Source organism: Drosophila innubila (genome assembly GCF_004354385.1).
Source record: "Drosophila innubila isolate TH190305 chromosome 3L unlocalized genomic scaffold, UK_Dinn_1.0 0_D_3L, whole genome shotgun sequence".
Taxonomy (NCBI): domain Eukaryota; kingdom Metazoa; phylum Arthropoda; class Insecta; order Diptera; family Drosophilidae; genus Drosophila; species Drosophila innubila.
In genome coordinates this window covers 22,400,780-22,417,356 of record NW_022995376.1, presented here as the reverse complement: position 1 = coordinate 22,417,356, position 16,577 = coordinate 22,400,780, and the positions used below count along the sequence as shown (strand labels likewise).

General features: G+C 36.4%; 1 protein-coding gene across 2 annotated transcripts; it reads right to left on the bottom strand.

The window, feature by feature from the left end:
* Positions 1-11,898: 11,898 nt before the first annotated feature.
* Positions 11,899-16,310, bottom strand: LOC117788776 (inositol polyphosphate 5-phosphatase E). 2 transcript variants are annotated; one of them, XM_034627638.1, is made up of 6 exons: positions 16,204-16,310; positions 15,257-15,338; positions 13,595-15,199; positions 12,817-13,477; positions 12,502-12,755; positions 11,899-12,440 (listed from the first exon to the last, which is right to left on the bottom strand). In XM_034627638.1, exons 3-6 carry the CDS (start codon positions 14,881-14,883, stop codon positions 12,332-12,334), a joined length of 2,313 nt encoding a protein of 770 aa, XP_034483529.1. In that variant the 5' UTR covers positions 14,884-15,199; positions 15,257-15,338; positions 16,204-16,310; the 3' UTR covers positions 11,899-12,331. The 2 variants fall into 2 exon arrangements, with proteins under 2 accessions (XP_034483529.1, XP_034483530.1); XM_034627639.1 differs by having other exon boundaries at positions 16,197-16,294.
* Between the last annotated feature and the right edge of the window lie 267 nt (positions 16,311-16,577).

Here is a 16,577-nt window from a genome sequence, read left to right as displayed (position 1 = left end):
GCACTGTCAGACAGAGCAAAGATAAATGTAAAGACCTGAAGTTCCCCAAAATACGAGTAGCCCAACAATTACTACAATATTACATAAATGAGACTAAGTTAAGTTTTCAACGCTTTATTATTTAAAATTATTTGAGAAGTCACTATAATATTTCGCCACTAATTACTTCATTTATCTAATTACTTAATTTAAAATTCCAAAAAATTTCGTAATCATATAAGCTCATACTTATTTAAATATATAATATAAGTATTAATAATTTAAGTTATTATGGTTTTCTACAAAATAACCTTATTCAACTCTGAAAAAGCTATAATATTTATCCACAATGTACTTATTTTAACTAATTACTTACATTATAATTCCAAAAATATTCATAATCTAATGAATTTATATTTATTTATTATATATATATTAATATAAATATTAATTTTTAAGTTATTATGGTTTTCTAGATAATATCCTTATTAAACTCTGAAAAAGCTATAATATTTCTCCACTAATTACTTCATTTAACTAATTACTTACTTTAAAACTCAAAAAAAAATCGTAATCATATGAACTCATATTTATTTAAGTATATAATATAAAAATAAATAATTTAAGCTATTATGGATTTCTAGAATTACCCTTATTCAACTCTGAAATATCTCTTACATAAAACTTACCCCTACATTCATCTTTAAACTACCACAACAAAAACCCAATAATATGAAAGCATTTGATGAACATATTTTTCTAACATAGAAGATCAGATTTTATATTTAATGTATTTCAAGAAAATTATACCTACCACATCCTTAAATTTTCAAATCGTTTAGTTTATTTAAATTTAATAAGTTAAGAGAACGCTAAGCCGTTTGACAACTCAGTTATCTCAACATTATGCAAATTTAACGACCCCTCAAAATATGCTACAGATTGAGCTTTGATTTTTATGGACAAGTCAACAAAGTTAAGGTTTTTAAAATCGAATCTGCATTCTAAATCGATAACAAAAATGTTTTTTAATGCTACTTATTTGATACTCGTAATAACACTTTTGGTTTCGGTCACACGCCGTTATGGGATGAATAAAAATCAAAATGCAATCGTACATCGTCAATAAAATAATAAAAAAATAATGTATATAAAAGTGTCGTTTGGTTGGAAAGCGAAACATTTATGCTATGAAATGCTGAAAAAACAATGCAAAGTCTGTCGATACATTATTTTTGCAGAATTGGAAATAATAAAAAACAGTAAAAAAAAAAAAGTTGACCGAAAATTTTATTAAAATGCTGTACACAGGAGTGGGAGCTGTAAAAATCATTGACTAAGGGTTAAAATGGTAATTTCTTAAAAAAATATTGAATATTGACGTCAAGACCAAATTTTAAGAGGTCTTATTATAAGAGTCTCATTCTCTTTTATTTAATTTTTAAGAACTAAAAGATTTTTTGCCAAAGATTGATAGTCCTTCAAGGAATTGTAGAGGAAAAATTCAAGTCTTCAATGTACTTTCAGTAGGAAATTAAACTAAACTTTGAATATATTAATCAAAAGATTCTTTTGCTGAAGATTAACAATCATGCAGGAAAAACCTTGAACGTAATATCTACTTAAAATGTTTAAAGATATTCAGATCAACTTCATCTAAAAATTGTATAAAATGATACAGAACCCTCTGATTATAAGAACTCCTTTATAATCAAGACAATTTTAAGCTTGTAGCTTGTAGCTTGTCTGAAAACTGATGTTTTTTACCTAAGGATAAATATGAATTTATGAAACTGAAACTGAATATTGTTAAGCAAAAACGGATCGACTCGATCTGAAAGTCTGCCTAAAGTTACCTGAATGACAAAGTTCAACTTTGAGCTCATAATAATGTTAATCGAAGTGCGTAACATGAACTCTGAGTGGATGTCAAACTTCACCACAGGGCCTACAAATTGTCAGGCAACAATCATAAGGCGCAGATGTCACACTGAAATGGCCACGAGCAACAGTCCAAACAGTCTAAATGGCCCAAACGGGCCCCAAAAAGCGAACTACGTTTTCTGTCGCAATCTAAATGCAAATGGATGGCCAAAAGCACGTTTTGGGCCCAAAAAGAGCCACAAAACCATAACCAAGAATATTTCGCATAATGCAGCCAAGTACGAGTACTTGTAGGAGGGGTGTGGTGGAGGGGTCGGTAAATGAGTGGGCCAAAACATTTGATGTAGTTGTGAGTGTGTAAGTGTGTGTGTGTAAGTGAACTCGCTATGCTACATAAACAAGTACAAAGGCGCTTGCTGGCCAGGCTAAGAGCGACAGACTGTTTCAGACACAAGTTCCACTTTGACGTTTGGCACAAAATTCATAAATGCTAATTTCAACACATTGTGCACACGTTACAAATATGAATATTTACCATAACTAGGCACACACATACACACATCGAAAGCTTGGCAACAGCCGCAGTCACAGTCACAGTCACAATCGGAGAGAGTTAGAGTCACAATCATAGCCAAAGGCAAAGCCACAGCCGTTGCCAATGTGAAAACTCCTCTGCTCTCTCCTTAGTTGTCATCTTTATCGAGCATGGAACTTCTGACTTCGTCTCTAGTTTAATAAAAGCCTTTTTGCAAAATGAAGCAATTGTGTGTTTCAGTTTTGAGCACAGGCTGTCTAAGCCTCAAATCTGTATCTGTATCTGTATCTATAGCTGTTGTTAACTACATTTGTAGCTCTTGTCTGCCAGTCGATGTGTGGGCTTGGCAAATATGCGTCAAATCACATAGACGCACAGTTTTTGAATACCAAATGCAGATTACAACACACACACACACACGCATACACTAAAGTATCCCAGCAGAACTAAAATTCCCTGTTCTTGATATCCCTTATGTTTCCTTGATGTAGTTGTAGTCAAAAACTAATAATGAAAAAAAGGTTTTCTTACTAAGACTTGATGTTTGTCCGATCGGTCCTATGACAGCTATATGATATAGTGGTCCGATTTGAACCAACTTAGGACAGGCTATATAAAGCCAAGTTTAATGTATATTCTTTAAGTTGGGTTACGGTATCTCATTAAACAAAAAAGGTTTTCATACTGAGACTTGATTTTCGACCGATTGTTCCTATGGGCGCTATATGATATAGTGTTCCGATTAAAAAAAGAAGCAAACTGGATCTGCCTGCAATATAGAGGAACCTACTTAACAAGTTTGGTGTCTCCAGCTCTTATAGTCTCTGAGATCTAGGTGTTCATACAGACGGACAGACAGACAGACAGACATACAGACAGACAGACAGACGGACAGACAGACGGACATTGCTATATCGACTCGGCTGTTGATGCTGATCAAGAATATATACACTTTATAGGGTCTGCCACGCCTCCTTCTGTCTGTTACGCACATATTCGTTAAAACAAACCCAATAGACCCCTCTACTTTTTTTAAGTACGGGGTCTAAAAAAAAACATAGTAAAAAAAGTAATAAAAGACCAAAAAAAAGAAACAAAAAAAACACAAAATGAAAAACAATACATTTGAAATAATATTTATTTTCTTGTTAGAGAAACGTTGAGAAATGTATCGGAAAGTTTCCTCATTCCTTGTTCCTAGGAAATCGCAATGTTAAGTTCCTCAATCAGTTTCATACAAACAACTGAATGTTTCCTTAATGACTAGGGAATGTTCCTCAACTTTTCCCCAATATTTCTTTGAGGTCTGGTCTGCTGGGTAGTCCATGCATAGGCATAGTCTATATTTGTCTACTTGATGCCTTAGATTGAGATTGGCTTTGCGCCTGAACATCGTAATTGGTTGCGGACTCGCCACTTGTCCGCCTCTCCCTTTCGCCACAAAATTGAAATTTTTCAATTGAGCCCAGAACAGAGACCAGGCCACATTATTAGTTTAAACTTGCCCCTAAACGAGCAACTAATGAGTTTCCAATAGGCTCAAAAGTGGCCAATAAGTGGACTGCTCGAAAAAACTGCTCGAGAAATATCGAAACGTAATGAGAATACCGTCAACTAGTACGTCTACCATATGCCAATCTCAACCTCAGCTACAGCTGTTGGCAAGTAATTTGAATTGCAAAAACATTTCCCAATCTACACACAAGGAACTACTTCTGAAACAGAGGCCATGTCAGGCGTATGGGAATCAAAACCAGTTAACACGACTGACATCAAAGGGGCGTAGTTCACGAATATAAAGGTAGCTTTGACTTTTCAGCTTCGGTAAACCAAATGCAAATGAGGGGGCGATGTTACGCCTAATACTGAGCACAATATGCAAATTGTGCTATAAATATTTAAAGGAAAATGTTGCAGTGCCGAAACAGGGTAGTCCAAAATGCATTGCATATTTATGTATTTAACTGGAATGCTGCCAATAAAATCAACAAAAAACAAACAGGATGGAAAGGTTACAGTATGCCGAAGATTTGATACCCTTGAAGAAACCTATATTCTATGTTATTTTCGACTATTCGTTCATATGACAGCTTTATTAAATAGTACAAATTTAGCCAATTTTCAGAGAATAGACAAATTTTCGGTATATCTCTAGAAACAACAGAGGCTTTCATATTAACATACTTTCAACTGATATTATAAGTCAGATTTTAAACTAATTTGGCTCCAAATACATACTTTATGAGATTGACTAAAACAAAACAAATTTTTTTTCATCTAAGGGCTAATATTTAAATGATCGTTTCTATTGCAGCTATACGATACATTTTATATTTTAAAATATTAATCAACACTTAATATTATACATAATGTATTTTTTTTTTTTATTATATTTTTTTTTGCACCTGTTGTTTACAGTATATAAACAAATATAAATTTTTGTGAACAAACAATTGTTCCATTCTGTGGGATAAGTTTTTAAAGTAAAGGTGGTTTTAATCGAATATTTTTTAACGTGGCTGTATGAATTGTAGTACCTTGATTAAATAGGCGGAACTGTATCCAGATACATCTTATTATTTTTGTCGCTTTTTATTATTTTTATTATTTTTATTATTTAATAATTATTTGATTCAGATAAAAAATAAGATTTGAAAGATATTTTGATTATAACGGTAAGGAATTTAAATGCGTTATGGGTTCAATCACGCCTTCTTTAATGCGTTACATATTTCTTGTCATAAATAAATTACCCTCTGCAAGGGTGTACAAACACGACCAACATCAAATGGATAAGTACTGTAATGCGAGTGCGGGTGTGTGTTCAAAGTCGCGGCAATGTATTAAAAATATCTTTTTAGATACTTTTGAGTCGAGGCAACTGAGACTGGCGACTGCGACTGCCCTCGAGTTACAGAGTAGCTCAACGCTCTGTGGCAAGTACTAGAAATTGGCTTTAGTAGAACGATGGAATAAGAATAAGACGTTGCCAACGCTGCCTTGGCAAAAAATGTTTTTATTACATTTCGCGCTCGCGTTTTTTGCGCTACTCACAAAATACTTGATGCCAACACAGCCACAACAACAACGAGCAGCAGCATCAATGAAAGCCAAGTCAAAATAAATATCAAGCAGCAGCAACAACAGCTCGTCTGTAAAACGAGCGAGGTATAATTCCAGTTGTACCCCTGCACCCAGTACCCACTCCCAACTTTACCCACTACCCTTCACCCTATCCGAACTTGTCCAAGTCGGCAGTCACACTCGCACACACAATGCCGCGCGCATCAAAGCGTATTCACAAGTGGTCCTTTGCGCTTTACTGATTTCGCAAAGGCTAAAGGATATTTAGCAAGTAGTCCTTCTGCGTTTTTTCTCCTTACTTGGTTTTTTTTTCTGTCGCTTTTGCACTTGCGATACTGCGCCACTAAAGGAGTTGTCTTGGAAACTTTTCTGCGAGCTACTCAAGTCGCTGCTCAAGTTATTATTGTGCCCAACAACGCAACGCAAGCTTTGGAAAACCAAAAATAAAATACCTAAGAAAAATCTGTCAAAAACCAACGGGCAAAAATTAAAAAGAAAATTAAACTCGTCAGAATGGCTATGGTCGAGATCCCGATCATGGGATACCCGTTACTTACTTCAATATATAAAAAAGTACTTTAAAGAAAATAAGTATTCGCCATAACTGCCGTTCTACTTTTCCGACCTTGACGCGTTTCAGTGGGATAATAGATGATAATAATAGATAACGTTTATTATCACAAAAGCCTATAATTTTAAAGTTTGGTATCTCTATCTCTTATAGTCTCTGAGATTTTTGTTCATACAGACAGACTGACGGACAGACACACATGGCTATATCGACTCGGCTATTGTTGCTGATCAAGAATATATATACTTTATAGGGTCGGAGATGCCTGCTTCTCTCTGTTACATACATTCCAACGAACACAATATACCCTTTTACTTATTTTTAAAGTGACGGGTATAAAAATTGAATAAAACGTAACCAGATACTTAAGTATGCCTTCATCTTAGTAAGTACGAGCTGTTGGTAAATGGTTTAAATTTGCCATCTACAATGTCATTCAACGAGACTTACTTCAGTTTCATATATGCAAATATATTCTCACATAATCAAGTATCTGTAAATTCATTATAATAAAGTATATAAAAAAAAAAAACAAAATGCTTAAACTTTGTTTTAATCTTGTCGTACTAATGAATACTAAAAAAAATAATTTTATTTGATAAGTATGTTCAAAGTAAAGATTTCCAACTAAAAACTAAATTTATTTAAGAAAATTTTTACAAAAAAATTAGTTTTGTTTTATCTTGGCGTATTAAGGAATAGTAAAAAAAACCAAATGTACACAGTAAAGATTCTCAAATTATTTATAATAAAAACTAAGACCCTTCAATTTTTTATTTTATTTTTTTATATTTTTTTCTTTGTTGTACTGCTGTTAATATTTAATACAAGGGAAACAATTACTCGTTAACAAATTAAAGCCATAAGAATGTTTGATCAACATATTTTTTTTAAAACAATCAAATAATAAGTAATTTTCGATCATCCCAAATTGCTACATTGATCATTTTATAAAGCTCTCGTTGCAACTCTTGAAATATTGACATTTTTAGGAGGAACTATTCAAAAGGACGCTTAATAGCACATTGATGTATATAAACAAGTGTAAAAATCACACTGTGCATCCCTTTTATATATAGATTTCTAAGCTTTCGATTTCCTAATGTCATACTTTGATTACAATTGCAGCATTGAATAGGACTTGCTATAAATAGAAATGAAATTGCAATGAAGCGGAAAGGCAACAACGTTGATTGGTCAGAGAAGAAGCTGTGAAATTCTCTCAACAAAACTGTGCTCATTTAATAAAAATATAAAAAATTCCCCTCCTCTGACTGCTTGACTTTGCGTTGGCTTTGTGCGTTTTGTGTGCATGCAGATTATGTTTTCATTAAATTATAGTAGCTATGGTTACTTTTATACAATCCAAAGCTACTTCAAACGCGAAAGCGGTGCGTGCCCACTCCAAGACAACGCCAAAAGAACAGGATAAAAAAAATAAACGCAAAGGAAAAGAATGCGCATAATAGAAAGTAATGTGTAGCCTGGCAGTCGGAGAAGAGGATAGCGGTAAGGAGAAGAGAGAAGAGAGAAGAGGGAGCTATGCATAACTCGTGCAAGAGTAGTCAAAGAAGATTGTAGTTTATTTTTATTGCATTTATTGCTCGACTTGTTCAATCTCACACCCACACAGGGGCAAACACCCTCGTGCATTTGCATGCAGCGTGACATGTGCAAGTGAGTAAAAACGGAAACGGAAACGCCATCTTTTTGACTGTAAATTTACACGTTTGCGACAGTGTGAGTTCGTGTGTGTGCACTTAGAAAAAATGCTATAAAACTTTAATATTGGCACTTTGATTGAACTATTTTGCCCCATAATTTGCGATTAAATATGTAAATTGTCAAATTAAAGTGCTTGCACTTATATGTTACATATAAATCTGATAAATTTAAAAAGATTTCTTAACTCATATAAAAAAACTATATTTTTAATTTAAATAATAAAATTTTTCAATTTAAAATATATTTCATTGTTAATATATACAATTTAAATAAAAAATTAATATACCTAATTCAAAGTTCATAAAATAAGTGTTGCTGATATAAATAACAATCAACATAGTATGTATATGTATAAAACATAAAGGACATTGAAAATTCTATATAAAATATGAAAAACATTTGTCTTAAATGTTTAAGCCGAACATTTGGAAAAATCTTTTAAATCTTTGATTGAAAATAATATATATTACTTAAATCACATTAGTACCTTTTGAATTTTAATTATCAATAATAAAATTAACGCCAAAACAAATTTGACAAAATGTCAAATAATTAAAAGGCTTTTTAGTTTGGTTTTACTAAATTCTTAAGAATGCTTAAGAACGTTTTAGGTTGAACCAAAGTACTTTATATTTAATACAATATACAATACAATATTTTTACTATTCGTTTTTTCTCTGAGTGTGTGTGAGTGTGTGTGTGTAAGTAGTTTTTGCTGATGCCGTTTCTTTCTGTTGTTGTTGCTGCTCTTGTTGTTGTTGTTGTTGTACTTTAGTACGGCACGTACATTTATTACTTTTTGCTAACACACACACACACACATCGAGACGCTGGCACATGCATGCAAAACGGTTTTCATTTTTTATTGCGAAAATGTAACGTGCCGCATGCGAATTGCTTGCTTCAGCCCCAATCTCTGACTAGAGCCTGTGGACTGTGTGGTTCCAGCTCTGCTTTTCCTTTTTCCTCTGACCCCAGCTCTGCCTCTGCCCCTATCTTTTCGGCCTTTCGCCACGTTTAATGTTAACTTTTTGTTCCGCGCTGCGTGGAAAATATGAAAAATATTCGTAATAGAGTTGTTTGAAATGTACAATAAGCTTTCAAGTGGCTTCGGCGACTGCCAAGTGGAAGAAGGTGCCTTAATAGAAATGGGAACGCTAGAAGCATCAACTTCTGCTTATCCCATCGTGTCCTTATTGCTAACGATCTGCACTCAAAATGAATGCACATTATTTATAATTTTATATCGTAGTTTATTTGAAGGACTAAATTAAGCAGTGCAATTTTTTAGGGTGTAAAAGAAACGATCTTCGAGAATAGGCTTTTTAGTCATTTTCTAAATGGAAATTAATTTCTTAACAAATTATTTTTTTGGAGCTAATCTGGCGGTCCTTCATTCTTCTTTTAATGTCTATAAATAAAAAAATTTTAAAAAGATAAGTCTTCGTTCGTTAAATTAATGCAATTATTATATGGTTATTAATTAGAGCGCATATATTACATTTAAGTTCCACAGTAGGCGCCTTGGTCTGACTTACTCTAAGCCCACTTCTTTATCCATATTCACCTCGCAGTTACATACGGAACATTTAACTGGCTGACGATGAGAGTGTCTGTGATATATGCATTTCAAGCAGTTTCGTTGCAAAAGGGTGCGAGGGGTAACATATAGAAAATTTTAATAATTTCTGCATCTTCAACACTTTGAATAAAAATTGTTGCTTTGACGGCAGCAGCAGCACAACGGCGTAACTAACAATAAAACTTTTTACTATGAAGCGTCAAAAGAGACGACAAAAAATATGGACACATATGAAGTCATAAAGTCATATTAACACGTACGAATGCGCACAGGATATTAATGTGCAGCACACGCATACTAACACCCATACACACACACACATTACCATATAAAGATAAAAACGTATGTACTGGGGCAGAGTTTTTTATACCCTGTTCGCACTTAATAATTGATAAGAAGGGGTATTATAAATAGTAACAGATTTACGAGTAGCTATAATATGAAGGAAACTATAAAATCTTTATAATTTACATACAACTTAGCATAAAATCAAAAAAATTACATATAAAAAATAAATTATTATTTTATTATTTATTTATTTATTCAATTAGATGTTTTAATAATTAGATTTACAAATATTAAAACATAAAAATTTAGATATTTTAAATATTTAATTTAAAGGATAAAAAAATGTATTTCTATAAGTGAAAAATTTAAAAATCTGGAGGGCTCAAAAAATTATAAAATGATCCAACATCAGTTGCATGGATAGTACAAGTATTGGTATTAAAAAGTTTAAGGATATCGAAAGGAAAACGAAAAGGAAAAGGAACAATTTCAAGGATTTCATTTATAAATTATATTGAATTTGTATAATAAAAATACAAAAATGTATAATAAAAATAAAAATCTAGAAGATATATTTACGTTAAATATGTTAATGCGGCGTATACGTAATAAATCTTGTTTAAGCTGCTTTCAGGGCATCTCTTAGTCGGTCACTACTTTCTTTTACCTCGCAGAGTTGGCTGACTTCAATGTTAATATAATTTCAAATATTGCGGTTAATTTCTGTACGTGCAACTGCTAGCAGGAATAGCCGGAAATGAGTTCAAATTTGGGCATAACAATAACTGGGCAGCTAGTGAGGATTTATTTATAATACTACTGCGATGCATTTCCATGCCGAGTCAGAAGCTGAGCGGCAAAAACTAATTTCAGACCAAGCCCTATCCGACAAACTTTATGAATTTTACCAGAAGCAGCAGCAAAAACTACTGCAACGGCAACGGCAATGGAAACTAGGAAATGGAAACTGGCAACTGGCAGTGACCACAGCGCAGAAATTGCAATAAACAAAGCGGGTACGAAATTGTTTCACTCTTTTTTTAAAGAACCGCAGTTTCGCTGGTTAAACAGCTAGTGCGGAGTCAACGTAGACACGTTTGGCCAATACAAAAGCCACTTGACGCCCCATCCTACGCGGAAAAAGCTTGCAAGGGAAGCGGGAGCCCTTCAATGATTCTGGTCAATTGGATGACACCGAGGTTCGAGCCTGGACACAAGGACACACACATGTACGGACTCATAACCACACGAGCTCATCTGGCTGGAGCACCGCGAAGCCACTTATGGAAATGCAAGGGTAGATTCATAAGTCATTGGCCTGTGTAGGAAAGTACATATATAATTTAATTGAAGGACCATTTTATTTGATAATGTAATTTATCAATTGATAACTGCCCAAGTTTCATAAGGTACAATCACAAGGTTTAATTTTGACAACATATTATAACCTGCTCTTATTTACTACTATTTCTCACCTGTGATAAAAGACATATTTTAAGGACCTTAACCAATTTTATTATTTAGAGAGCAGAAACAAGTTGAAGAACAGCCATAAAAAGTAAATAAATTAAAAAAAAAAAAATCAAATATGCTAAAATAGAAAGTTTATTTCCACTTAGAAAAGTAGCGTGTTTCCACTGAAGCTAATGACTTATTAGCCCACCCTCGTATATACTAAATGGCAACTGCGATATGGCGATACTGTGATGCTGATGCTCAACCAATCGCCATGGCAATAAATTGCTGTGTGTCCAGAACGCTGCCAGAGGCAACCAACTCGAGTTGAAATTGGTCAAAAGTTTAACATATTTGCGTGTGTGCGGAGAGTGCTTTTTGGCCCACTGCAGCTGTTTGTTGGCCTTTTTGGCGCATTTTTCGGTAAATAAACGAGCTGCTGCATTTTCGAGTGCTTTCCAAGCGGCACGGGAAAGAGAAGGCACATGCTCCCGTTTATGAGTCTCGCTTTTTAGAGTGGCTGCCACAACTGCTCACATTTTATAACAATTGTCATTAACAGTGAATTATCAACAGATTTTAAATTATAAAAATAAAAGTAGATTTCACTATTCACATTTTAACAGCGGTTTGCATAAGAACCAAAACATTATTTAAAAAAGCGTAAAACAATAAATATTAAAATATATATAAATCTATGCCTTTATATAGATATATTAACAACTGCATCAACAATAGCTTTTAAGATTATAAGTATATTTACTGCTAAGTTTCTTTACATTAAATAATTCAAGATTTCAACTTCGTTCATATATTTGCACTAGAATATTAGCTAATAGATTTATTTAACCTAAACACTAATTCTTTGGAGCTTTAATAATAAATAGATTCAGTTTACCTAAACACTAATTCTTTGGGCTTAAAGAATACATTCATTCGTTTAACTTCGCCTCTAGTTTGTAAGGAACGTTTACATTAAGGCCTCAAGGCAATAGGCAGCACCTAACCAACTATATATCTACATATATTTGAGACTACTGAGATTAATGGCTAACTAACTACTTTAAACAGAGTATTACAAAGGCCACACACAACCGTGGTAAAGCATTGGTATAGTTTATAAGCCGCTTTGGTAGAGTTAATATGACTAGCACTTTTAAAGACTGACTGAACTATAGTATTTATACTATTTATAAGCTAGACTGCAAGCAGCTCCTTTATCGACTTTTTACTGTATGGCACATACAGCGGAGGCGCCTTGATATTGATTATTTAGACGACGACGCATCCCCTCCAAATAGATATCACGACTAAAAAGTCCTGCCGCCAGAGGGATACTAAGAAAACAAGATCATAAGTTTTGTTTTCCATTTGTGATTGAATTTATTAACTACTTACGCATCGGAGCCCGCGCGTATAAGCGTACGAAACAATGCCCAGACGGGCTTGTGATCCGACGTGGTTATAGATGGCACAGAGTCATAGAGCAAACACTGCACATAGGGCTGAGTTGGAGTCGAAATACCCGGCACAGCGCTCTGTCGACGTATTACCAAGCCCTGCATCTGACGATATTTATAAAGTATCCGATCCGTGTATGCCGGAGCACGCTGCTTAGAAGACGTATCAAAGTTCTGACTGCCAGGATCATACTAAAAGTAAACACAAATATTAATCATCAATTTTCAAATTTAATTACAGAATTTACTCTACCTTATAAGTGGGAGGAAATGTTATATTCGCCTCCATAAAACCACGGAAGGCGGCGCCATCGGCCAGCACTGAGGATAATTGATCCGTGTGCATGTAGCCATGTGGTAAATGCGAGGGTAACGGAAATTTCGTATTCTGTATCCACTCCAATAGCTTTTCTCGTGGTTCGCCCAGCCGAAAGTTGAGATCGCCACACCAGAAAACATTATCAAAATTCTGCGTCACATCCTTATTCTTGTGCCGCAAATTGGGCAGATTTTTGGGAAGATCTAGTGCGTTTATAATGCGTTTTACATCCGACACACGCTCCTTCACCTTTTGCTGATGTGCAGTCAGATGGGAGGTTACAAACAGCATGGAGGTGCCAAACAGACAAAAGGAAATGGCCACAGCGCCTTTGGTACGAAATGCCGAACCGGTGCGCACCGACATCGAGGCATCCTCTGGCGCGGAGCAATACCAAATCAGATCGCGACGCATGTAGACAGCCAGGTGGAGTGTGCCGAGCGTTGTGGAGTGAAAAAGCACATGGGATGGCCCTAACGTCTCCTGCAGCGTCACTTCCCACTCAAAGCGATCCGGACTTGACTCCTGCGTGCCCACAACGACCAAGTCAGGAACATGCTCCACATTTGGCGGTAAAACAAAGTCGTTCAATTGTCTGCAAGTTTAAATAGGAAGTGAATAAAAATGTCATCTTGAAACCTGAACCAAAGGTTCATTATTATAAGGTTCAGTTCAGAATCAATTTGCAACCTTGATTTGTATGCTAACTTACTTGGGCGGACTGTGTCCATTCATGTTCCAGGTGCCCACGAAAATGGTAACCTCTTTCTGGGGCAGCACTCGACTCAGTTCACTCGGTCCGAGCAAAGAGGATGAACCCAGTCGTCCATCTAGAAAGCTGCGTTCCCGAGCCTTCTCAGCCGGGATGAGATTCAATGCCTGAGCTGCCATCAGGGTCTGGCGTGCCAAGTTTGTGCTGGAGCCTTGGCGATTCAGCGTCATGTTTTCGTGGGACATGAACCGCACACCAGACGGATCCTGTATGGTAGCATCGAACGCATCCGGTTGCGTGGCAATGTTCGGCGAGGACATGTGCTGTGGTGTTGTGGCACGCTTCAGTGTCTCCGCACTCTCATCTACATGTAAAGGCGGCAACTCCTGACCAGGCGGATACAGTTTAAGCCGCAAACGTGAACGGCAGGCGGAGACAGCAATGGGTCGAATTGGCGCCCGATGCACTGTGTCGCTTCTGCCCGATGAATTGGATGGAGAGCAGTGCGAATGATGTGTGGAACTCGTGCCACTTGCCTCATATTGGGGAAAGAACGTTTTACTTGCCACTGGCGACTCTGGAGCGCTGGCGCATTCGCTCGATGGACGGGGACGCTGGGTGGACGGCAGCTTATAGGAAGTGGCGCCTTCACTAGAGTGCGAGTGCAACGACCCCGAATTATCCATCATGCTCCAACTAAGCGAAAGGTTGTCGCGTCGGAGCAGATTGCTGGCATTGACAACGGCGTCGGGTATGGAATTGTAGCGCACAGTAACTGGAGGCGTCATTGGTTTCTTTTCTGCTTTGCAGCACAGACTAAACTGATGACTGAATCTGTTGTGATTCGGTGAACGTGGCTTGGGTGACTTTCGACGCATTACGACCACAGTTCCCCCATCACTTTGTGATCCCGCATCGGCGCTGTAACGATGAGTGTGCGCTTTGTTCTTGTACGTCGGATTACCGCGTCTATGGAAGCTAATTAAGCCACTGTGCGATTTCTCAAGCACCTGTGTGACATCCGAGTGTCCCGCAGCCGAGTTGGCGGGCAACGTTTGACTCTTGTGATTGTTGCCCTGCTCGACTGTGCATTTTGCGAAACTCACATCGTATTGACCCAACGCTGACGCAGGTCGTCGCTGTACGCTGGGAGATTCCGGCGTCACGGGATGTGGTTCCACTTTGCTGGGACGTTTGCTCAGTAAACCAAACAGCGAACTGCTCGATTTTTGTGCAGACCGTGGACTATTCGTAATACGCTCCTCACTGCCCGTAACACTGTACTGCATGGTGCTTGAGTTTTTGTGTATAAATGAGGTAAATTATTCTTCTTATTCGAGTTGTGCTGCTAGCATCTTTGGATAACGTCCTGGACTTGTTCCCTTACATATCAGCAAGGAAATATTGTGCTTTTTAAAGTATTCATCCATTTGTTATCCAATATCGTTTCGAGTCTCTTGTGCGTAATTAATTCTATTCATATTTGTAAACGACATCAGTTGGATGTCTCGACGAGTTGACTAGAACTAAGGTTTACACAACGTGATCTTTGATGACAGCTATGCTCAGCCCATGTTGAGCTGGACGGAGGCTATTTTCATTCACCTGCAAGTGCTAGATATGAATATAAACTTTAAATAGGCAACAATTAATTCTACTCACCTGTCTCTGTTGTGGCAAATATGAATTCCAGATTGTGCGATGTGCGGACCAAGAAAAAATTTAACCTCCAGGAACAAGCGAGCTGTGGATGAGGAGAAAATCAATACACGAACTATATGAGCACATGCGAGGGTGGGCTTAAGAGTCATTTGACTGGGGAAAACGCAACTTTCTTTAGAAACTTTTAATCATATTTACACAGTTTTAAATTAAAGTGAGTCGATATATATTTTATTATTACTTTTTGATAAAACTCTTTTAAGAAATAAGCTTTCATTCATTTAATTTTAAAATGCAGAATTCCAACAGTTGCAACATTATGTTTATTTAAAAAAGTTGCAATTTCCTACTTATCAGGCAACCCTCGTATCGCAATGAAGGGCAGCAGCAACACATTCAATCCACCCTCCCACAATGGCGTTGCCCCCGGCAATGATTGGACGCCAACACAACAAGGAAAGAATGTTGTGAGGAGGGTGGACAATAGTCATACAAAGGATAAAAATGCTATGCACATAAATATATTATAAACGACGACGACGACGTAATGACATTGGCATCTGTAAAGCATGCCGACAGCGACGTCGACGTCGACGGCGAGTATGACGTCCGCCCACGCACAAAAAAAAAAAGTACAAATAACCGTCTCGCCAGCGGTGGCGACATCACTTCATTGCCTTAGTATGTGTGCGCCGGTGCGATTTATGCTGGGATTTATAATTAGCAGCCTATTGTTGCCGCCAAACGTTTGCTTGTGTTTTTGTTTTTGCCTTGAATTCCCATAAGGCATCTGGCGACGAAGTCTCGGCGAAATCAGAACAGAAAACAACAGCAACAAAAATAATGACGGCAGCATATTACGCACATTTTTTTGTACACACGCACTTTTTGTCAAGTTCAGGTTCAGGTGCAAGTTAACATTGACACTTTTTATAATGACCTTGTACCTTTTAACACATTTTATGCTTTCTCGTGTGCTATAGCCCGCCGTACACAAAACACAACCTACAATTTGTTTATTATTTGCAACTGTGTATTTTATTCACTCGTGCTGCCACCTGGCAGAAAAAAGTTGCTGTTTATTTGAACGTTGCCAGACCTTGAAAATTCTTAATACATATTTCCAAATGGTCATTTCTTGGGGAAAAAGTATCTTTTGGCAATTTTTAAGCTAGAACTTGGAAAATGTTGTCAGAATTTTTGTTGAAATTCTGTCGAGATGACATGTTTCTGTGACATGACTATTAAAACCAGTTGGCAGTACTGCTAATCCATTTATAAATCAGCTGTGCCGTTGGCTAGTTTTGTAGCTATTTTACAT

What these genes read in the sequence shown, in the direction of transcription:
- LOC117788776 (XM_034627638.1), bottom strand. Translation starts at nt 14,883, where the DNA reads ATGCAGTACAGTGTTACGGGCAGTGAGGAGCGTATTACGAATAGTCCA. An exon ending in CATTTCCTCCCACTTATAAG is followed by an intron (nt 12,756 to 12,816) that starts GTAGAGTAAATT and finishes GTTTACTTTTAG; the next exon opens with TATGATCCTGGCAGTCAGAA. An exon ending in ATACGCGCGGGCTCCGATGC is followed by an intron (nt 12,441 to 12,501) that starts GTAAGTAGTTAA and finishes TTGTTTTCTTAG; the next exon opens with TATCCCTCTGGCGGCAGGAC.